Source organism: Protopterus annectens, chromosome 2.part0, assembly GCF_019279795.1.
Source record: "Protopterus annectens isolate FY-2018-M chromosome 2.part0, PAN1.0, whole genome shotgun sequence".
Lineage (NCBI taxonomy): Eukaryota > Metazoa > Chordata > Ceratodontiformes > Protopteridae > Protopterus > Protopterus annectens.
The window spans coordinates 135,706,623-135,732,122 of NC_056728.1; the positions used below are offsets into that span (position 1 = coordinate 135,706,623).

Here is a 25,500-nt window from a genome sequence, read left to right on the forward strand (position 1 = left end):
CAAGGGCTCGTCTCATCCCTTCACCTAGGGTTGCTGTTTTGTGAGTGCAGACTAACTTGCCTGTACACATAAAATTTAAGAATTTGTTACTCTGCAGTGATACAGAACATGATCCCAAACTGATAACTCCATCAGACTCTGAGATAACTTGATCAAAAAAACAATCACTTTTCTTTGGGTTTTCTCCCCCCTTTGGTAGACACTGTAGTGCTGAAATTATCTTGCAGGATATGCTACTCATCTCCATCATAGGTTGGGGGTGATAACTCCAGTCTGAAGAATGACCAGGAACACCTTTTAATGTGATATTAAGATTTTACTAGTCAACATATAAACTGGAAATCCAACTCTTTGAAGGATGCTTTTGTGGAACACAACATTGCATTAAATTGTCTAAAATCCTGAAAGTTGTGAGGACATGTGCAGAGGGTATATGTAAAATGCTTTAGAAATAGTTTACTTATCCAGTGTCTGATGAATTTGCTTTACTTACCCAATGTCTGATGCACCTAATGACATAAAGAAAGTGAAACTAGTTTGTGTAGTCAGTGCATGGTGGATTTGTTGAAACTAGTTTGTTTAGTCAGTGCACGGTGGATTTGTTGAAACTAGTTTGTTTAGTCAGTGCACAGTGGATTTGTTGAAACTAGTTTGTGTAGTCAGTGCACGGTGGATTTGTGGAAACTAGTTTGTGTAGTCAGTGCACGGTGGATTTCTTTACTAGTAAATGCTGACTCCCCTTAGCTCTTTACAAGTGCATTAGTGTTTGCCGTGCCTAAACCCGAAGAAAACATCTCTTGTGTCATTGTATTTAGTATTTAATGTTTTTTATTTATGTAGATTACAAACGCTTTTGTCAGAGCCAGAAGGGGAAGATACTGAATGTGCTTCTGTTGTGGGACTAAACCAGTTATCACTGTGTTTACAGTGATGAAGTGATACTATGAGACATGTCATATATATGTTCCATCATATGCAATAGGGTCACACCTCCTGCCCCGCTACCTTGGGGACACGGTGCCACTGTTGACCACTGGTCATTAAGCCAGCCCAAGAAATTAAGACCTGCTTTGGGATGGACTTCAACATTTGCATGCTGTCTTCCTGTTTTGTTTTATACTACTGTTGTGTAACACCGCACCAAAGGATGCAATCATGCTGCAAAAAGCATCTTCACTAACAATGCATGGTCTGTGTGGATACGGGGAGCATGCATGCATGCATCAAGGCAACCAGGGGACACTCGAGTGGAGGATGTCTGATTTGGTGGTACATACAAGAGGAAGTATTTCAGCAATCGCCAGCCATGGGTAATATCCCACACCCATCCTGTTACATCAGGGTCAATACAGAATAAGTTCCCAACGAGCAGGATGTCAGAAAATTGTTCTGGGTATGGTGAAAAATAAAGGATTTGGTCTGGCAGTTAGCACAGAGATTTATGGTTACTAACTGTTAATGACCTGAATTATGTAGCTTAGGGTTTGAAAATGGTCCATATGCGTCATATGGATCACTGCTCTGCAATGATTAACAAATACAAATAAATAAATAACTTTTAAAAAACTGGGAGGGGAGTGCTATTTATTTGCTTACTTATGTACTTAACTTACTTACAAACTACATTTAGGTACATGAATGGATGTAGACCTGGGAAGAAAAGCTCCAGCAGTAAACCATGACTGACAACAGCAATCATTAAAAATGAATAAATATTGTTTTGAGGTTCAGCAAGAAAACAGAATGTCATCAAATCTTCTAGCTGATCAGTATGCAACAACAGAACGATTGGGATTGAAGGCTTTAGTGGAGTTCTTCTGTTCACTTGTGCTCCTGGCATGTGTGATACAGGTAGTGGCCCCCAATACTAACAGACTCGTGTTTGTTTTTGTAGCTGTACAAGATGACTAAAATTTCCAAGGGAGTAAAAGCTGCTTATCATTTGTCTGCAGTTCTGTATATTTCATGACAATATGTTTGTAACATCAGTGAGAGTATCAATATTGACTTCTGTGCTGTGCAGGTTAGGTAACCTTCATCCTGGTCTCTCACGCATTTATATTCCTTTCCCAGGTGGTGGATGCCCGTCTGGTATCAGTGTTTGATGCAAGAGAACTGGAACTTGTAATTGCCGGAACAGCAGAAATTGACTTGGGTGACTGGAGAAATAATACAGAATACAGAGGAGGTAAAATTTCACTTAGTAGCTGTTAATGGAAGCATGTTGACTGATTTGCACTCTCTTACCTGAATCATGTTAAATAACATTTGTGTTTGACTTTTGCTTGAATTAGAATTGCAAAGCATGCTCTGTTTTGATCACTGTCATGAGTTTCTTAGTTGGTACTAGGGGGTAACATGTTTCTGGTCTAGCAATATTACCTAGGACCTGAGGGACATCCAAGAATCTGGTCTGAAATATAATTAAAGGATAACTCCAGACCTCATACAAAAGTGTTAGTTGCCTTCGTGGTACAGAGCGATATGCCTGGAGATCCAGACAATACAGGATCAGATATCAAATTAGGTCCTAAACAAGTCAAGTGTGGAGGAAGGTTCTGAGACGTCATCATTGGCTCACCTGTCCTGGGGTTAGGAAAAGCATCTCAGTGGACTGTATTGTAGACTCTCAATGGAGGCTCAGAAATATAGCAGATAGAATTAAGTCCATGGACATGTCTGCATACCAGGGATCGGTGCACATGCATATGTCAGGTCAGCAGAATTATGGTATATAAGTGACAGGTTACAAGCAGGAGAACCTGATGGCTACTTGCATGATGCCCTCCATTGACTGGCTGACATCTGAAAGAGGAACACAGGAGCAGTAGGTATAAGAACTGAGAAGAAAAAAAAATTCACTCAACTGTTAAGTTTTTTTTTTTTTTTTATCTTTTCCCTTATGCCTGCTGACAGTCAAACCTCTCCCCAAGTGGATTTCAGTTGTTTTGCTGCCCGTGTGGTGGAACGTTCCCAAAACTATGGAGATTAGAGCCTAATGGAGGGACTGTCATTCAGGTAGCCATGACGTGGCTTGTACCCTCTGCAGCATGCATTGACAAGGACTACCTTCATCTATTTGGATAGTCATGCCCATGTGTTCTCTATACTGACTGTCTATATCATGAAGATCCTGTGCTCAATAGCCAAGGCTCCGTCAGTAGAGCAGCAGTAGCTACCGTCCTTCCCCCCAGGATGAAGATGTCCCCACTCCCCGCCCCCCTGTACCTTCAAGCACTCAAGCCACTAACCGACCCAGGGCACTTGGGCTTTATCTTTGTATGTCATCAGCAATGAATCAACTGTCAAGTTTTTCTCCTCACAGAATTTATTTTCTTTCCCTTTATTCCAACCTAAAAAGTGCTACACAACAGAATACAAAATTTAAACAAAAAGCTTACAGATTTCTGCCGGAAACTGTTTCTTCAGTTTCCCTGTGCGTCATTCTGGCTTTTTTTTCACATTACTTCCTTCTGGTATTTGACTTGCCACATGACAAATTATATAAGGGGGGATAGCTACATATAAGTCTTTTATGACCATATGAAAATAGTTATTATGTGCTAGTCACTGATTCTAGCCATATGTTCAATAACATTTTTAAGCCAAGGTACTGAATTAATTCATTTTTTTATTTGTGTGTTCAGTCAGAGATGACCACATTTGCAGTTCATCTAGAAAATATGGCTTGGACTACAATTTTTAATCTGAAGAAAAGCACTAAGTAAGCTACCTTTTCAAGAATAAGACTGACTTAAAATGTGTCAGAGATGGAGAGTAATACACGTCAAAGAATAACTGCAACACACAACCTGATGATCTTTATTACAGACTGTCAAGGAAAGTGGAAATCTGAAATCCATCTGTAAATTGCTTTGAGATATTAGTACTTTAAATGTTCTGATCGCAGTGAGCTCTGTGTTCCCAGAAAACTAGTCTGGGGAGGTGGAAGCATTGACTGTAGTACAATTTGACAACATCATGAAACCTCCAATTAGGCCAGTTTGGGATATACCAGATCACATCTATAGCTGGCTCTAAAAGTGCCCATGGCCATTCTCCAATCTAGCACCTTATGTCCCCAGTCTCAAAGGGTCTCAAGCCTGATCCCCCACAAAAAATACTTTTATTTTTAAACTGTACCAATCTGCTTACTGGAGCTTACCACACACAAAACACTGATGTGCTGAACTGCCTTTCTGTAACATCATTCAGCACTACTGGTGCAGAAAGAGGAATGCAAGAACTGTGCTTCACAACTGCCGCCTCTAAAGCCTTACTCTGATGAGCTCACCCTTGCTACACTTATGTACCAGATTACATTTTATTGATTTGATTGGGTTGGTCCTAGGCCTTTTACCTGTTTTCAAGTAAAATCCAAGGTGAGATTTGCATTAATTGGGAGAAATCTGGCCACAATAGTTGGCAAATTTCTCTAAGTCAGAAAATGCTGGCTAACAGACTTACAGTGGAATGTGCTATTAATGAAGAAGGGTTGGAGCTTAGAGCAAAAGCTGTAAATTACTGAGACTGAGTTGGAGCCAGATGGCTTTTCCCTCGAAGAACTAACTGTTTTAGGAAGTATGAAAACCAACAAAGGCCAGTAAAATCCCAAAAAAATTTAATGAGACAGTCTAGCATCTTGGCTATACAATAGCCTTCAAGGACTCCTTGAAGGCTACTATATAGCCAAGGCAGTAGAGTGTGTCATTAAATTTTCTTGGATTTTTCTGGCCTTGTTTAGTGTGAGAAGCAGAAGAAGCTTGGAAAAAACTTTTAGTAGTAAGACATTCGGCAAGGAATGTTTAGTAATAGAAGGAAAACATTTTTAAAGTGTTCTGTTCATAAGAACATTGGAGGACTTGAGTAAGATTGTGGCGGTCATCAAAAAACAAGCAATACACTGGGGCTTTGAAGTGGTTTGTGGGAATTGGGGATTGAATTAAAATTTAAAAATGATAAAATTTAATATATAAAATGCTGTTTTTCAAATGGCTGTAAGTTTTGTGAAATATAAAGGCAAACCTAAGAAATGCCATATTAATGCAGAGGAGCATTTGGCAAATTAATTTATTGAAATAAAATTTTCTTTTTGTGGTATTAAAGGCCACTATAGGTGACATGGTAAAGCAAAATGCAACGGTGCTAAGGCAAGAGACATTTTTAGAATGTTCAGTAAACAAGTATTCCTACTCCCCACTGTTTTCTATGCTGCCCCTATCCTCACTAACCTCCATTCCAATCTCATATTTAAACTGGAGCTCACAGACAAAATTGCAAGATTTGCTGCTAATATGTCCTATTGATCTCACCACTGTCTGTCTCTGAAAAGCCTCCAATGGCTAGAGTTCCACCATCAACTCCTTCTACCTCAGCTGTACCTAACTCATTCCGTTCTTAACTAACCCACCTCTTGCCCTATTTCTATTCCCTAATCACCTACTACACTCCAAATCGACCTCTTCAAAACTCACAACAGCACCTTCTAGAAGTATACACGCTTGAGAAAAACATTGGCAAACTCCTATACAGCCACTCCTTAGCCAACACTTGGAACAAATTACCTCTATATTTCTGTTCTCTTACCAACACTAATTTCTACAAAAAAAAGCTAAGTGCCCACTCACTTAACTCAAGGTCATGTTTATGCCATGATCCAGCTTAAACCTCTTACTAATTATCCACCAACTTCCTCCATCTCTTCTTATATATTAAACTGTTACTAGTCTCCCGCTTTCATAGGCTAAGTTTGTTTGGTTTGCATTCTATTCTTCTGCTGTAGAACATTGTTGCTTAGTATTTGTATATAGTATTTTTCACCTAATTTATTTTACTATATATGATAGTTTCTGTCTACCATTGTTCCTATACTTGCTCATAACCAAGCTGAAGTGTATCAACTTTGTACAATTTTATTGTACATGTTTACGTGTGTATTGTTGTTGTTGTTTGTCTTGCGGCTTTTCCCGGTTAGGGGTCGCCACAGCAGAACTCCGGTCCAAAAATGATTGGCAGTTGGTTTTTATGGTGTCGAGTTGCCAGCCCGACGCCCAACCTTAAACGAAGGCATGCCCATTCAACACATGTCTTTCGAATGCCCACTCGACTGCGGGGAGGACATGCAAACTCCACACAGAAGGAACTCCCAACCCAAGCCGAGAATCGAACGGGAGAACCTCTTGCTGTGAGGCAAAAACGCTACCGCTGCACCACCGTGGAAGTTGTAATTTGCTTAATTGGAGCTTTTCTGCTCGGGCCTCCACTGAAAAAGGGCTTCCTGTCCAGTTGAACTAACCCAGTCAACAAATGTGAAAATAAATGAATAAATAAAGCATGTACAATCAACTGAAACAAACAGATAGAAAGTACAGGAATGTAAAAGTGGAACTAAAAATGGAAGGAAAAAAGGAAGATGCTGTAAGTGGAGTCAGAGTTCAGGAGGAAAAGAAGAAGAAAGGGTTAGCAGAGAAGCATATAGAGGGAAAATTATGTATTTGAGAGGGTGTTGAGAAAAGGTAAAAGGGTTAGAAGGGGAAAAAACATATAGATGATAAAATTATTTTCCTTAAATGTTAGAGTATTAATAGGATGACAAGTAATCTCCGTGGTATCCCCGAAGTCTCAAAACAGCCCACTAAAGTGTAGTGGGTCTAAAAACAAAACAGTGTAAGAAACTTCTTTGTGTGGAAGATTTGCAGTCCATATATTTCTAGTTAATCACTCTATATTAATCAGATCAGGCAATAGTAGTAGAAGTAGCGAATGTAAACTTGTCAAGTCAAAAAGTAATAATAGAAAATATATAATTCTACAGCATTACTAAGTATTCGATAGTAATCCAAGCAAGGCAGGCAGTCTGTTTCCAGTCGAAAATCCTTTATTAAGTACACAGACAAGCGATCCAAGTAGAACAAAAATAGAGTAATAATTTCCTCACAAGCTTTCTAAATATATACATACTTTTTATCAGGCATGGGAGTGGTTTATTGTGCTGTAAAACAAAGTGTTATTGGTACACATGTTAAATTCACATCCCTTCCCCCATCAGTGTGAGATTCGAGCTGGTCCTGCCCTACCTAGTAGCTGTCATAATAATATATAGCCCTAATGTACTTTAATGGTACATCTTATTTAACCAAATTATTAAGTAGATTATTAAGTCTGTGATTTTATATAAGGCAATATACTACATGGCTGGAAATATATCAACCTTAGTTCATTTTGCGATCAAAAATTATATATAAATATATACATATACATTTTGCATGTAAAAATCAGTTTCTATTTTCATAACCTATTGTTAACAAAGATCACTTTCGTCCTTCTAGACTTCTTCAGGTCTGTGTACAAGAACCCTAAAAACCTATATAATTGTATAATTAGTTAGTATTGTTATTACCATCATTTTGAATAAAGTGGAAAAAAGAGAACCAGAAAAAAATAAAAATAAAAAAATATATATATGTATGATGATGGAAACAAAATATACACTTAAATTTCAAATGATTTAAAATGGTATTTAAAACCAATTTGTAGAAAAAATAAATAAATAAAATACAATTAGTCATGTAAACAATGTGGCAATTTTTTAAGTTCCAGAGCACTTTTAATTGAACAGTAGTAGTTTAGTCCAGGCTTTCTAAAAGAAAAAGAAAATTTTTTTTTTTTTTTTTTTTAGAACAGAGAAGACCCACCTTATAGACCGGTGGTAGCAAGTGAAGGTACCCTTACTGAAGCCACAGCCATTTACCTTGATTACTTGCTGAAACCTCTAGCAGAAAAGAATAAGTCATACATAAGAGATTCAATGGATTTTTTGAAGAAAATAAAAAACATTACAGTGGAAGCTGACAGTATTTTGGTAACTACTGATGTGGAATCCTTGTACACAGTGCTCCCTCACAATTACTGTATAACAGCAGCTATGGAGTCTTTTAAGAAACATAATCAGGGTACACAGGCACAACTGCAAAAGTTAAGCAAGCTCATTAATCTTGTACTGGACTTCAATTTCTTTACTTTCAATGGCAAACACTACAAACAACAAACTGGTATAGCAATGGGGGCTGTCATGGCTCCCAGCATAGCTAACATAGCCCTGGGCAAATGGGAGGAGGACTTTGTGTTAAACAGCACAGTCTACATGCAGGATATCACATGCTATTTACATTTTATTGACGATGTCTTTATTGTGTGGGAAGGTCACACCTTGCAGCTTGGTGATTTTATCACTTACCTCAATCAAACAACTCCCTTCCTGAAGTTTACCTCTTCCCATAGCTGTACTTCAACCACTTTCTTAGATATGCAGATTTCCAAGGACACCAACAATAACAGAATCACCACTGATCTATTCAGAAAACCAACGAGGGTTAACTTATTACTCCAGAGTAAAAGTCTACATCCTACAAAAAACAAGTATAATGTAGTGAAATCCCAAGGCTACAGATTAGCTCGAATTACCACAGAGATGGAACCATTTTTGAGAAACCTGAACAACTTAGAGAATGATTTTCTAGTAAGAGGCTATGAAAGTCAGATGTTAAAAAACATCCTGGAACCCGTTATAGAACTGAAAAGGATTGAAGCACCTTCACTCAACCTCCCCAGTAGAAAAATGTTAAGTAATCCCACAGGGAATAACAAATGCAAAAATAGCTGCATCCTGACATACACTTTGGATTATCACAGTATCAAAAATATTATTGAAGAAAACTGAGACATTGTCACAGGAAACCCTTTTCTGATTAACATCTTAGGTGAAGCCCCATCATTTGTTTATAGGAAGGCCAGGAATATTAGAAGTTTTGTTGAATTTAAACCTAGACCATATGAGAATAGCACTAAAAAATGTGAAACTAATTGTACATTTTGTATATTTATACAGCAAGGTGATAGTTTTTATTGCCCTTATTTAAAGAAGATCATTAAAACCAGTGCAGAGAGTGACTGTAACACTAAAAAAGTGATTTACAGGGCACAGTGCAATGAATGTGATGCATTCTGTGTGGGCAAGACTGTAAATAAACTCAAGCGAAGGATTTCATGTCATCTGTCAGAAATCCGCTCTGGGTGTAAAAATAATGCACTAGCCAATCACCTTTCTCTTCATAAAAGACACACAGGTTTTAAGTTCCAGATCCTGGATCGCATAGACATGGGTGATCTTGAAGGAGACATCCCGAATATTCTGGAGAAACATGAACTCATGTGGCAATTAAAGCTGAACTCTTTTAGAAAGCCTGGACTAAACTACTACTGTTCGATTAAAAGTGTACTGGAACTTAGAAAATTGCCACATTATTTACATGACTAATTGTATTTTATTTATTTTTTTTCTACAAATTGGTTTTAAATACCATTTTAAATCATTTGAAATTTAAGTGTATATTTTGTTTCCATCATCATACATATATATATATTTTTTATTTTTATTTTTTTCTGGTTCTCTTTTTTCCACTTTATTCAAAATGATATGATAGTAATAACAATACTAACTAATTATACAATTATATAGGTTTTTAGGGTTCTTGTACACAGACCTGAAGAAGTCTAGAAGGATGAAAGCGATCTTTGTTAACAATAGGTTATGAAAATAGAAACTGACTTTTACATGCAAAATGTATATGTATATATTTATATATAATTTTTGATCGCAAAATGAACTGAGGTTGATATATTTCCAGCCATGTAGTATATTGCCTTTTATAAAATCACAGACTTAATAATCTACTTAATAATTTGGTTAAATAAGATGTACCATTAAAGTTCATTAGGGCTATATATTATTATGACAGCTACTAGGTAGGGCAGGACCAGCTTCGAATGTCACACTGATGGGGGAAGGGATGTGAATTTAATATGTGTACCAATAACACTTTGTTTTACAGCACAACAAACCACTCCCATGCCTGACAAAAAGTATATATATATTTAAAAAGCTTGTGAGGAAATTATTACTCTATTTTTGTTTTACTTGGATCGCTTGTCTGTGTACTTAATAAAGGATTTTCAACTGGAAACAGACTGCCTGCCTTGCTTGGATTACTTTCATATACTTAGTAATGCTGTAGAATTATATATTTTCTATTATTACTTTTTGACTTGACAAGTTTACATTCGCTACTTCTACTACTATTGTCTGATCTGATTAATATACAGTGATTAACTAGAAATATATGGACTGCAAATCTTCCACACAGAGAAGTTTCTTACACTGTTTAGTATTAATAGGATGAATACAGTATTTAAAATGATGAAGGAACATAGAGTAGACATACTTTTGCAGGGCATATTTTCTTTGTGGAAGGAAAAAAATCTTTAAACAGAGAAGGTAGAGAATGGATTGCTTCTTTTGGTATTGAAGAATGCTCAAGTGTGCTTTTCTGGGAATCTGAGGTGGGAGTTATTGGACTGGTTTGTGATATAAACTAGAAGAGCAGGAATTGTAGGCTGCAACTACAAGACATTTGAGCTAGCATTATATAGTCATCTGTGGATATGAAACGAAGGTTATTTCTTAAGAATTATACAGGTATATATAAAAACAAGGAAATAACTGGTTTCAGATGTTAAGTGAAACTTAAGACAAACTGCAGGAAAAATCTGTAAAGAAAATAAAAAGAAATTACTGAGTTAATTAAATATTTTAAGTTCCTGTAATAAAGTAACAGAGATTAACTTGGAAATTAAGAGATAAGATATATAAAAGTAACAGGAAAGAATGCACAGATATAGAGTAGAATCTGGAGGAAAATGTGTTTGATAAGGAACATAGCTAATATATGGCTTTGTTATAACAGAAATGAGGTGCAGATTAAAACAGTGCTTTTAGGACTGGGCAATTACATTTCAGCAGCATACTGCATCCCAGTTGAGGTGAAGACTTTTGAATTATGTGGGTGCAGATTGTCTAATGGTAGCATGAAAATCTGCTTGTGGTATCCCAGTCTGTTTTACAACATAAAAAGGAGGAATGGGGTATGATTCACAGAGAATACCTCTTTTGTGGAACCATCTTCCAGTCCGCGTAAAGCAAAGTACTTCTCTTACTCTATTCACATGTAATTTGGACGAATGGATGGAAAACTGCAAATTCACCCCAATCTAGTATCCATGACCCCCATGAATGGGAGCAATAAATCAATGTACCAGCATGGTCTTGTTCTGCCTGCATCTGGGATGTTCATATGAAAAATGAAAGGGCCAAAAACTACCATGGGAAGGTAAGGCTAGGACTTTGTAAGATACTCACACAACAATAGCCTATTAACTACCCGTGAACCTATGAAGTCCAGTTAAAATAAGGACTATGTAGAGGTGAGAAGGAAGTTGGACTGAAAAAGATGCACAGGTTATTTATTATACACCACTGTGGTTGGTATTTGGTAAGGAAAAATATTATTTTATTTTATTTGTTAGCATTTGCAAATGGGGATTGTCCATCTGGGCATACATTGCCCCATTTCAGTGGAGACTAGGGGGAGAACAGCTCCAAGTATGATACACGTACTAAAGGTTCAAAAAGAAGGTAGGAAAAACTACAATAACTTTAAACAATTTAGGAGAAGGAATGAATGCAAATAGAACACAGACTAAAATGTAAACGAGTTTTACAAAAGACAACAGTACATAGATAAGAGTTTTATGTCATGTTAACAGCAAATTTGGCTACTTTGCTTTGGTAGTGCTCAAGGGGATTGGTCTGGGTTGCCTGGAGATTAACGAAAATAGGGGCTGCATACAGGACAGCTAGAATGAGAAAAACTGAAAAATTATCTTTTAGGTAAAGTAAGGTTTTATCCCGTAGAGGGTGCCAATTTTTGATGATTTTTTTCATTATATCTTTAAAATAGCAGTCAAATTTCAAGCTGTCATCAGTTATTACACCTAGTAGCTCACTGTCGGTACTAATTTAATTTTATGTTGTTTGTGGAGGTTAGAGTGAAGAGGGAGTTTTCAGTAGAGAGTTGTTTTGGAGTGAATGGATGAGGTTGAATTTTTTGAGGTTTAGAAGACATTGGTAATCGCACAGAAATGTTTCAGTTAGAGGTAAGGGAGTCCTGGGTTAGATATTGCAGTGTATGCATTTTTTATGCAGCACAAATCACAATGAAGTAGTTTGGATATTAGCTAATTTTTGCATGTTTCCATGCTGTTTGTAGAGATCATTCCCAAGTATGTTGAATAAGAGAAGGCCTATAAAGGAGCCCTGAGGAACACCAACTGTATAAAAATGAAAGGGGAAATGTGATGTGACAAGGAAAGAAACAAAAAGGCTGTTTGTCTGCATGCTGTGTACCTGTCAAACCAAGTGAGTTTGGGTGTATCTACATCTAGGGAGGACAGTTGTAGCAGTTTTGTGTGTGAAACAGTGGCAGAAGCCTTTAGTAGGTTACGGAAGACTGCAGAGACAGGTCTATATTACATCGACGAGCGATTAAATTTTCGAATCTCTAAAGGTCGACCTTTAGAGATCGAAAATTTAAATGTTCGAAGATGTAAAAAAAAAAAATTAAACAAATAAAAAGTAAAAGAAAAGGGTTTTAGCAGGGGGGCAAGCCCCTCTGCACCCCCTAACCCCCCACTACTTAAATATACCAACTCCGAGATCACACATCAGTGCACTATAGTGTGGAAATGGGAAATTTCCCTTTCCCTACACTGTAGCGCGATCTTGGAGTTGGTATATTTAAGTAGTAAACCCTTTGGTTTTTGGTTTTGTCACTTTGTTTTTTTCTTTTTCTTTTTAAACATTTTTGAACAATTAAATGTTCAATCTGTAAAGGTCGACCTTTATAGATTCGAACATTTAATCGTTTGTTGATCTAATATAGACACGCAGAGAATAAGTTCCTTCATTTCTGTATTGATCTATAGTAGTTATGAAGTTAAAGAGAACCATAGAAATGCTATAGTTAGGGTAGAAGCCATGCTTTGTTGGAGATAGAATATAATCTGAAATGAAGGAGAGTAGTTGTGCGTGGATACATTTCTCAAGGATTTTTGAGAGTATTGACACAATGGCTATTTAGTTGTAGTTAAGAACTGCAGAAGAGCCATTCTTATGTAAGAGTAAGATGTACGATTTTTGCATAGGTTAGGGATGAAAATTTCTTTAATGAATCAGTTAGTTAATTAATTATAGATAATGGGTAGACCAGGGCATCTGCTGCCATTTTGATTTATTCTCCTGGTAGATTATCTGGGGCAGCAGTGTTGGTTTCATTTTAGAAGTATTTTTATGGTGGAGATAGAGATGGGCTCCAGGAAGAATGTTTTATGAGAGAGTGTTGAATTAAAGGAAGGTTGTGGTAGTACAGGTTGAAAGATTTAGGAGAGGAATTACCAAGCTGATGATGTGCATTAAATTGGCAGGCCACGTTGTTTTGAGTTGATTGGGGAATAGCAGAGGGACTGAATTGCATGACTTGGCCAGGATTTAGTAGTTGGTTAACTAAAGACTAAAAGAGTATTTCTTTTCAAATTTAATCCTGTCTGCTGCTATTTCTGAGAGATTTATGCTTTTGAAGAGTAGAGTCTTATTTTTCTCCAGTCTATGCTTTGCCTCTGTGGTTCATACGTTGCTTGGTTTGTCTGGAGATCCAGAGTACTGGATTTGCTTTGATTCTTTTGTTTCTTATAGAGATACACACATTTAGAATATTGATAAAAGTGGTGCTGAACAGGGAGATAGTGTTGTCTAGTGAAGGTGGTAGTAGTTGGTTCCAGTTTATTAATTTTAAGTTTGAAAGGAAAGAATCTTTTTTTGAAGGTGACAGATCACAAGAGTGGTTGTGGCAGTGATGTTTACGGATATTGTGATAGTACCTTATAGCAGAGGAAGGGAGATGGTCTCATAGGGTGTTGGGAAGAGCACCAAAGGAGATAATTTTGTTTGTGCGTTAATGAGTAGCCAATCTTGAGGTGGATTTCCTGCCAGAATGATTATCAAATCTATTTGAGGGTATAATAAGCTGGGTTAGCCCATATTAAGTTTATCACCTCATTAGAGGTGGCATTGATTATAGTCTGTCAGTCAGTTATTTAGATCACCCATTATGATAAGCTTCTTGTGAAATATTTGAGGAAGCCCAGGAGAATTATTTTGCTGTATTTGCATTTTTGCCTGGAAGAATGTAAATTCCTGTTATGCATAGATGTGTTTATTGTAGCAGTTTTGTGTGTAAAACAGTGGCAGAAGCCTTTAGTAGGTTTTAGAAGGGACAGAAGTACTTCAGCATTATTTATTTATTTCTAGGGAGTTTGAGAGATGAGGAGTTAAGTTAAAGGAATTCTTGTAAAGTATAAACCATCACCTGCCTTTTTTCTGTGTAGTCTTAGAATATTGTATTCCAGAGACAGAATTTCTTTGTCTTTTATATGTTATTTTTAGCAAAGTTTCAGTTGCTACAGTGACATCTGGTGAGTGGTGTGCCTGCTATTTTATTCATAACACTTCTAAAATTTATATTAAGAAATAAGTAGGCTAAATGATCTAGTGTGTTGAGAGTTTAAACTAGAAACCTGGGAGTTTAATGTGTTGTGGAAAGGACCAAGGTTTGGGTGGATATCCCCATGCAGTTTGATAGTCAGGACTAAGTGTAGGATGGAGAGGTGCCATTTACATTTGGCTTTGATCTTAAGGCCTAGTTGTAGGAGTGTGGAATTTGGCATTGGATGGCTGATCTTTGAACAGGTGAGTGAAAGGTGAATGGAATATGTCTGGAAATATAGTGAAGCTAGTGTGGGTGGTGTTTTTGAGCATATGAGAAGGTATTGCTAAGAAAAACAAGGATGTGACTCGAGTAATAGAGATGAAGAGTAAAATGAGTGTGAGGGGAAAGGTATAAGTGGAAGTTTAAGTATGTGTAGTGGGGAAATGATTTTGGGAGTAAAGGGATTAAAAAGGGAGGGTAGTAAAGAGAAGTTTAGATAGTGATTTGTAAGACAGGGTAGTAAAGTTAAAATTAGTGATTTATTATGTATAGATATAGAGAAACTGAGGGTAGAGAAGTTTAAGCTGTATAGTGAGGGGAAGGATGAGAGAAATTATAGAGGAAGAGATGAGATATAATAAATATTAATCTGTTTGTATTATATGAGAAGAGATCCATTGGATTAATGGAAGAGGGAGATTTGCTGATGATTTGCTTAGAGGTATTGCCAGGGAGGGCTCTTAAATCAGTTCAGATATAAAGCTGAGCAGTATGGGAGGGATAAAGGATGCTAGGAATGTTGCTAAATATTAGACTGAAGTTGGGAATAGATGAATAGAAAGAAGAGTGATTCTGTTATAGTAGTAAAGTTGTTTGTGGAGGTATAGGGATTGGGTGTAGGTGTTAGGAGTGCAAATGGAAAAAAGAAAAACAGTGTGAAATGTGAAATGAATGGGACAATAACCAAAGCTGTAGGGTAGAACAACATAACAGTGAAATGAAAGACTTGAGTAGAAAATATAAACTAAAAGTAATGTATAAATGGAAAAGTATTGACAAGGGATAGGAGTCTGTAATGAGCTTATGTTCTTGGCAGTTGGCTAACATATGTTAAACAGTGAAATACAGTTGGCTGTATTACAAATGAGGAAAACAATTTGGTTACAAGTGAACTGAGAAAATTCTAGTAACAGAAACAAAAACTACGGCACAGAATAAAAGCATGCAATTTTAGTAATGTAAACAAGAAAAGACAGGGCAACATATACTCTGCTATGAAAGATTGAAGAGAATAAGGTTTGCATTAAAAGTAAAGTTGAATATGTGATTGCCTATGGCATCTGTGAGAAAATGTGTTTAGAACAAATCTGTTGCATCTGTAATTTATTATTTTGGTTAGAAAGTTGGGAGTTTTGCTGTATAAAAAGATGGGGGATAAAATGAAATATCAAGTCATTAAGATTCAAAATTAAGTTATATAAGGTTATATGGATTAATTAACGATGTTCTTAAAATATTGCAATTGAAGGACAGAGGGAAATATGGTGTGATTTATACATCATTTTACTACATTGCAATCACTTTTACTGTATTATTCTAACTTTCCTTATAAAATGTCAAAAGCTGTATGAAGGTTTAAAGTTATAAATTATTTTCTTAGCTTTATTAAAAAAGGTCATTATGTGATCTTCAACATCTATGTAAAGTACCACCAACTGAAGCAGAAGAGACCTTGATTTAACATCCAGTCCAAAGGACTGGACCTTAGGAATGCAGCGCTCCCAAAATTGAACTTGACCATTAATTCAAGTATCTAATGTGAGATAGCAGCACCCCCAGATACTGACACTTAACATCACTGCTGGAACGTGAATCCAAGTACCTAATGCACCACCCCCAAATACTGACATGTAATGACACTATTGAAATACAAATCCAAGTATGTAATGTGAGGTAACAACACCCCAAATACTAAAATGTAATGTCACTACTGGAACGTGAATCAAAGTATCTAATATGAGATAGTAGCACCCCCAAATACTGACATGTAATGTCACAGCAGGAGCATGAATCCAAGTCCTTAATGTGAGGTAGCAGCAACCCCAAATACTGACATGCAATGTCAATGCAGGAATGTGAATCCAAGTATTTAATGTGAGGTAGTAGCACCCCCAAGTACTGAAATGTAGTGTTAATACAGGAACGTGAATCCTAGTATCTTATGTGAGGTAGCAGCACCCCCAAATGCTAACATGTAATGTCAATGCAAGAATGCAAATCCAAGTATCTAATGTGAGATAGCAGCACCTCCAAATACTGAAATGTAATGTCACTACTGGAACATGAAGCCAAACGTCTTATGTGAGTTAGCAGCACCTCCAAATACTGGCATGTAATATCACTACTGGAATGTGAGTCCAAGTATCTAATATGAGCTAGCAGCACCCCCAAATACTGACAATTAACATCACTGCTGGAACGTGAATCCAAGTACCTAATGCACCACCCCCAAATACTGACATGTAATGACACTATTGGAATGCGAATCCAAGTATGTAATATGATGTAGCAACACCCCCAAATACTAAAATGTAATGTCACTACTGAAATGTGAATCGAAGTATCTAATATGAGATAGCACCCCCCAAATACTGACATGTAATATCACTACTGGAAAGTGAATCCAATTATCTAATATGAGATAGCAGCACCCCCAAATACTGACGTAATGTCAATGCAATAATGCAAATCCAAGTATCTAATGTGAGTTAGCAGCACCTCCAAATACTGATGTAAATTATTACAGGAATATGAATCCAAGTATCTAATGTGAGGTAGCAGCACCTCCATTTTCTGAAACAGGTTTCCTATCTATGTGAAGCAGAACCCTTCCATAACCCTATTCAGTCATAACCTTGACCAGTGTGTGGGAAATTGGAAATTCACTCCTGGTCTGACACCTATGTCTCTGATAGACAGAGGCATCAGTTAAATCGTGCCCTAACTAACATAACCCCTTAAAACAAACTGTAAGGTAAAATAGCACATGGGATACATTTGGGTTGCATGCCTAAGACTGTAAAGTCCGCTGTGGTCATTAGTCTAATTTACATATGTATGAACCTGTCAATTCTCATAGTGCGCAGTTGTAATCTTATGCAAAACTATCTTTGTTACACCAGAGTGCTGGTTCTTAAAGCAGATGAAGAAATAATCAAAACAAGTAAAAAGGTCTCACACAAAAGCTAGAAAGGGAAGAAACACAAAAAAGACCCTGGCAAACCAGAATGTTAACTGTGCAAAATCTTAAATTAAGCTCCTTTGAAGGAGATCCTAAGTATTCCAGCTATATGGCATCTTTATGCCCACTTGACATTTTACATTTTCAGACCAATAAAAGCAATTCTCTCTAGCTGTAGATATGACATTTTTCAGCCATTGTATAGGCTCATCAGTGGACAGTCTGGCCATTCCATGAAAACACTCAGCTTTATTTAAAAAAAAAAACTCCTTATGTCTACACCATTAGGGTGACTGTGGAATTTCCTGCATAAGTACCAAAATAGTAATGCCATGGTCACTTATCCAGGGACCAAATATGGAATTATTTGAATTGCTGATACATTGCACTTTACAGTTTTGCAAGAATATGAATGACAGCTGCTCTGTCAGAAGGGTTGTGCTAGCCTACATAGCAATGCTAAATTGGAAAATTATTATTTGGGCTTATTATACAATGAATCATAACTGTTATACTACAGCAAGCCTAATATTACTCAATTGAGGATTAGTTGGCATAATGGTTTTTACTTTACAGACACAAGGTACAGAGTTTGATTCTCATAAAAGGACAATTGGCTAGGCTTAAATATCCACAAGGGCAGTTAGTCTAGTACTTACCTATGAACTTATAAACTTGTACAACTAGTAGAAGTTTACTAAAGCCACATTTGCCAACTAAGTGAAAATGATAGTTAATGGAAAGAGCTGTAGATGATTGTAATGTGGAGGCACTTGCCACACTTTGTAAAGTAAATCGCACTTCAGTGATTTTCAAAGGTACTTACTAGACTGTTCAGTTTATCAGGTTATTAAGATAACTTGCCTTACATTCCCATGGTATTTTTAGCTCTCATATTTTGTATATGAATAACTCAGAGATGGGCCAAACAAGGATACAAGGATATGTTGGGACATGTACATGTTTTCCCTATACATGAGGGACAAGGTGCTAAACCAGGGAGGAGGGGGGTTCCCAACCATTCATCCAAATTACATTTGAATATAGTTAAAAAATAATTTTGATTTTTGTGAAACTGAAGATGGTTTGACAGGAGAAGTAGCTTTCTCTGTGATATAAACCTAGCCCCCAAACATTTTCTAGTTATTTTGCAAAAGCCATTGAAATCATTTAAGCAGGTTTTTAAGATATTATTGGAGTTGCGAATGTGTAATAGGTCTGACAGAATAGGGTCTGGTGAAGCTTTAAATGTGAGGCAGAAGTCACCTCTCAATATCCTGTATGATACTGAGAAAAGAGGTAAGACTTTGAGATGGTCTACGTAGTTTTTACAATGTAGGGCCTTGATTTCTTTTCTGAGAAAGTGTTGTGGTCCTTCCAGTTGTAACAAGTATTTGGACAGGTTCATACAGAAAGGGGCATTATACTCAATTACTGGCCTAATGAGTGCCAAGTACAGTGGAATGATTACATCCCTGGATCAGGATACAATACCTTCATATTTAAACAGTGTGATAAAAAAGGACTTCCTTCCAACAGTGGACACATGGTGATCAAAGGACATTTCATCGTTGACATAGGTTTCCAGATCCTAACTATGGCATCAATTTTCAGGAGTGTGTTGTCAATATAATAGTTACAAGGGGAGTCATGCTTGATGAGGGATGTGATTACACACTTCTTGGCATTTAGTTTTACCCCACAGTTTTCACACCAGCTCTTTGTAATGTACAAGGCCCTGTTGGAGGATCTTGATTTTCACTGTGGCGTTTATGATGGTACCAAGTTTGCAGTTGTCTATAAACCTGATCAACCACAAAGCATCAGCTTTGATCTCAGAGAAGTAAATGCCAAAGAGGAGTGGCCCAAGAACTGACTCTGTGTTCACCATTAGTGACCGGTCTTTTAGAAGATATAGAGCTGCCTACTGTAACTTCTTGGGTTTTATTTGTGAGCCAATTTGCTTTCAATGAGTTACATTAGGGACTGACATTTAGCTGGGAGAATTTATCTATGATACCTGAGAATGGGATGGTGTCAAGTCCATTTGTAAAGGTCTAGCTATTGGGTCTTTACTGTTTTGACCTCACTGATTGCTTCAATACATTTTCAGAGAAGTCAGCCAAGTTAAGTAGGCAGGACCTGCCCTTAATGAATACAAACTGGGGTAAATTGAGAGTTTGTACGTTGCCTATATCCTTATTTATTAATTCCACAATGATCCTTTCCATAGCCTTACAGATGAGATTGGTAAGGCTTCTGGGTATCTGTCTACCAAGGTCTGTTAAAACCCCACCTTTGTGCTGGGGGAACAGCTGTTACTGTCCTCAATTCATCCAGCAGAAAACCTGTTTTGAGGCTGTTATTGAATAACTTCTGTAGGGGGATAAGACAAGTCATGTTTCAGGCTGACAAGTAGGCATTTAGGTATGTTATCTAGCCTCAAAGGTGTAGTACTGTTGGCCTTAGATAGAACCTTGAGGACTTTCTCATGGGAGATTTAAGGGGGATTTAGTTGTGGGAATGTGATTTAGCACTTTTGGAGGAGGGTGAGATCTGAACTAAATTTGTCTGCTATTATAATGGTTATGTTGTCTGGGTCAAAGTATGTGATACCATTAACTATTAGCTCTGCGCAGTGCTGGGCATTGCTTCTGAGATTTTTAACATAATTAAAGAAGGCTTTGTGGTTATCCTTTGCCTGGGTGACTATTTTACTTCATATCTGAGTTGAGTTGATTTGATCAGGGTCTGGAGTTCTTGTTTAGTTTAGCATGGAGCATTTTTGGTATCTTAAGAGTCAGGTTTGTGATGAAATCAGGATACACAACAAAAAAATACAAGGATGATATAAAGGCTCCACAAACTTGAAAACCAAGTGCTGCGAGGTTGCAATGTATTGCTAACCACTGTATTACTGTGCCTCCTAGTTTATGTCTATGGTTTAATATTTTATATACACTTTAACAGCATTAAATTAAGTCAAATCATTTGATCAGTGTCGAACACGGGTACCTGTAAATCGGTAAATCCTGTACTACTCTTGAAACTGGAAATACATAAAAATCATTGCTTTTGTAGCACCTTGTGTACTCCCTGTATAAATACGTGAATGAGTAATGATGCGTCTGCAGTACAACATAAAGCTGTGGGGCTTGCAGTGTATATCTTAGATCTTTTCTGAAATAGGATCTTTTGTAACAGTTGTTATCTTTTTATTTTGATAAAACAAAATGCATGCAGTTAGGCACAAAGTCATTGATTCTACAAAAATCATAGCAGTTGAGAGGTTTTAATATTTCGAAGATAGCAGAGAGAGAGAGTATAGATATTAGCATATAAACACAAACATGCAGTATGTGAAAGTAAAATTTTATGTGGTGTCACACAACTAATAATGTTTTGAGAGTTTCAATTACTGCATGGGAAACTTTCAAGGATTCAGGGTAACAAATGAACCATGGTAAGTACCACAAGTGAAAAGCATGGTCATGTAGCTGAGAGGGAACACACAGCAAGGATTACGGGAAACAGCTCAACCATGGCTAGAACCACATGCAAAAAGAATGTTTATAGTGCCCATTGTCAAGTCATATGCGTTTCTCTCCAGTGGCATTTAGCAAACAGAGACTGCATATGTAAACCATAAGGAGTACCTAATGTCAGAAAGTTCTTGTTTTCTCCATTTCACTCACACACACACACACACACACACACACACACACACACACACACACACACACACACACACACACACACACACACACACACACACACTCTCTTTCTCTCTCTCACTTTGACTTGTAGGACATACAGGAAAGCATGTTGAGGAAGTAACTCTGGCCCTTCTGTTGGCTTATTTTAGCTTTGAGGGTTTTCTTTGATTAAGACTAGAGAAACTAGACATTTTTTCCTGACATCTGTATGTGGAAAACTGTGTGACAGGAAATTCTGAAAGCATCATAAATATGAATGCCATTAGTGGTAACTTATTTCTACCGGTCTTAAAAATGAGATACATTTGTAATATTCCTGACAAGTTTTCAGTGTTAGGGATGAAAACTGTATATGCACTATCTCCTGAAAAAAAATTATTGTAGACATTGCAAATGTTCTGCATGATGATATAAGCAGAATTTATCAAAAGATATTATGAATGATCTTGGTATTTAATTGCAAATATATAAAGGGTGATTAGTATTCCAAAATGTGCATGCTGATTGGATACCCATATAGGTGCCCGCTGTAAATCGAGCAAATCCTAACAGAAAGAAGTCCATCTGTTAAACTATTATTGAGTAGACAGACTTTCTATTAGGATATGCTTAAAAATGTCTTTCAGTATTTCACAAGGGACAGAGAAAAATGTCCAAAAAAACCCCGGACAATCTGCAAAACTCTGGACCGTTAAAAGGTATATTTACTGATAGTTCCATCTATTGTGTTGCTCTTGCCTCTTGACTGTCTTAACTGTTGCATAACATCCCTCATTTTCCAAATTCATTTTTCTGTCCTTCTAAACATTTAAATTTGTTGAAGTTTTAGGGGAAAAATAGAGAAGGAGCACACAGACAAAAGAGAAGCAGGCTGCTTCCAGAATGCTCTCTTCCCCTGCAGCTCCCTAACATTACCCTGATGCACTGTGTGAGCATGGGAGCATACACATAGTACATCAGAAAAAAAAACAATGAACATGGAAGGACACTAAAGTGCTGCTACACAAAGACATTAGGTAGGATTCACGAACACCTGCACTAAGTGTACAAGCTCTGTACTCAAGAACGTCCCTCCACATTTTTGTGTTGTCTGTTTACTTAGAATGATTACACTGTGTAGACATACTCTGCACTTTGTGGCAACCATTATAATCCTCCTCAATATTTAAGGCTGCAAGAAAATCAGTAGGAAAACTAGCACTAGAAGGAAGAAGGTTGGAGTTATGTTTGTGTTGTCTATTCACGCAGAACAGTGTACACTTAGTGTAAGCATTCATGAATCCGGCCTATTATTTAAGAGAGGTAAACAATCTTTTCCTTAATGTCTTTGTATGATAGTAATAACCCACTCCCAGATGTGGGCATCACAGGAATTAGGCACACTTGGCTTTGTTTACTCACCCAGGCTTCCCCGTAATGATCAAACCACACCAGTTGGGAGTAAATCCAGTTATGCCCACATGAGTATTTGTCGAATTATACATCTGTGTCACAGGAAATCAGCAGCTTTCATCTTGTTACCTCATTCCTCTTGATCCTGTTAACTTCTTACCACCAGAACATTTTTTCTTAAATATACTTATTAGATTCATAAGCTCATTTTGTCTGTAGCCATTGTTTTCTCAGGATCGTAACTGCAGTGAGAAATGGATGCATCTTAATTGAAATAGTAATTTAGTTATCAACTTCGGTCTCATCTTCCCCATTTGTTCCATAAGGCCCTTCAATCCTTATAAATATTTATTTTTATACATTTCATAAACTAAGTTATTTTGCTTTACTCCTTGTAGCTAATTCCCCTTGTTGTGATGCTCACTTTTGACAAGTGCTTCCATCCAATATCCTCCAAGCTCCCTGTCATATTGCCCTCCAGCGGTTTAATACTGCAAACCCTACCTCATATCCCCTAACCCTCTCTCACTCATTTAATTGTATTACTTTCTCAATATTCTTTGAATAATATTCTTCACAAAATATTTGTGATCTGTTTCATGACCTACATATCCTCTACTCACATTGTTGAGCATGCAAAAACTCAGTGTCATCAGTCTTAAGCAATTCCAGTATATTTATATATCTATCCAACAATACAAGTATAGTTTGCTCCACAAACCAAACTTCACTTCTAAAATTCTTATTTCCATGAAATTCATCAGTGGTATACTACTACGGTGCCTGGCCTTCCTCTCCGTCACTTCCACACATCTTCTTCTTCCACATTTGCCATTTCGACTAGTGATTTAAATTTTTAGCCATCAGCATAATGCTATAACCTTTCCATGCCCAATCACCATAATTCACTTAAATTTCTTTTTAATTACCATGAATGCAACTTTAATTAATATCAGGACATGGAGCATAGTGGAAACGTGAAACCATGTCAAGCACCATGAGAATTCCTCAGAGAGTTGGCTTTTTGTATGTCTTAGTATGTTCCTATATGTTTGGATGTATGATTGGATGACCCTGTAAGATGTCCATTGTTACCATCCCTTGGGTATCACACAAAAGTGGCCTGCAAGACTATAAAATGTTCCTGGTGTTTCTGTTGAAGCAGGCCGCACTCAGATATAATTAGTTTGTGCTTAAAATATGTATGTAAAAGCATTATATTTGGTGACACTATCCCATTCTTACGTGTGGGATGCTGTGGAATTGTACAAATAAGTGCTCCACTGATAACTTGGTTTCCATTGAGGTGTTCAGTAGCTATAATGCTCACAAATTTATATCTTAAAAAACGTTCAATAAATGTATATATGGTTTATAAAAAGTGCACTGATGAAGCAGGCAACTCTCACATTTTTAAATGTTTTAGTTCTATTGCCATCTTCAAAAATATGTTGTGACAGAGCATATTCCCACATCTGTTTGTCTTTCTGCATTCTGTTTTGCAGATTCTGTGCCAGTGTTTTACAATTTATATCTTATTTTCATAATGCAGAAAACAAAAAAGGTTGAGATACATACCTTCCTACCCCGCAAAAAAAATAAAAACATATGAAATAACATAGTTGTCATTAAGTACGAGAACATTTCATCATTATTTGGTAATGTTTAACATTTTCAGTGGGTTTTTAGCCTGTTTCCTATGCTTAACCTCATGCATACATCAGGTGATGTTCCCATTCCAGTACATGCCAAATGAGCTCACAGTTGGCTTGCTAATTGTTTTTCAGGCATCATTTCTGAACCTTCCCTAAGTTCATGATGTGAGACCATGAAATTAATATCTTAATGCAAGGTGACCATTTTGTTACAGGACCTAAACCTGGACACTTGAGGGCTACCCCAGGAATCCAGGTCTGCAATCTCATTCTCCCAACCCCCATGGGAGTGGAGATAGGGCCGCCATGTCATCTCGTACAAGAGCCAACAGGTTAGTCTCCCGTCCTTCACCCGGCACTATGGGGATGCCACTCTGTGAACGGCACCACCCAGGAGTCAAGAAGCCACATGCCAGGAGGCTCAAAGCGATGCACATTCATCAGTGTCTGGCACCATGATGGAGAGAGACTGAGGTGTGCCACAAAAAGCACAGAGATGGGGAAACCAGAGCCATTTCCCCTGCAAGTTTGAAAGCCCTAGGTGTAAGGCAAAGGGGAGAACTGGTGTCACAGAAGTCTGGATGAGGGACTGTCTGAGGCTTTGCAGCCCAGCAGAGTTCCATGAGGCTGAGAAGATCCCCTGAGAGGCTCCAAGAGCACACATGACACTGCATGATTTGGCAGCAGTCAGGAGATATGTAACCTTGGAAAAGAGCTCTCTGTCCTGGGTAGAAGTGGAAGCCCAGAGGGGGTCCATCCCGATGGAAGTCTGGAAGGGAGAGAGAGGTGGAATGTGACTGGGAGAGGGCAGCTCCCACCTGGGTGAGGGGGTACAGATGATGCCCCCTCTGGGATGGAAGTCTGGAAGGGGGAGAGAGGCAGATAGTGGCAGGGATAGGTGAACTCCTGCCTGAGTGAGGGGGGGGGTCAGGGAGAGCTCCCCACAATGAAAGTCCTTAAGGGAGTGCTGGGGTGGACAGCAGCAGTGTCTAGAGAGCTTCTGTCTGGGTGACCGGGGTCAGGCACAGCCCCTCCCATGACGGAAGTCCTTAAGGGAG

The 25,500-nt window shown here is 37.6% G+C and overlaps 1 protein-coding gene across 2 annotated transcripts in view; it reads left to right on the forward strand.

The window, feature by feature from the left end:
- The window catches only part of HECW2 (HECT, C2 and WW domain containing E3 ubiquitin protein ligase 2), a 2,117,141-nt gene that overhangs the window by 1,849,816 nt on the left and 241,825 nt on the right, over positions 1–25,500 (forward strand). For both annotated transcript variants that reach the window (XM_044060621.1, XM_044060622.1), the window contains one exon: positions 2,074–2,188. In XM_044060621.1, coding sequence (XP_043916556.1) covers positions 2,074–2,188 — 115 coding nt within the window. The remainder of the gene's footprint in view (positions 1–2,073; positions 2,189–25,500) is intronic.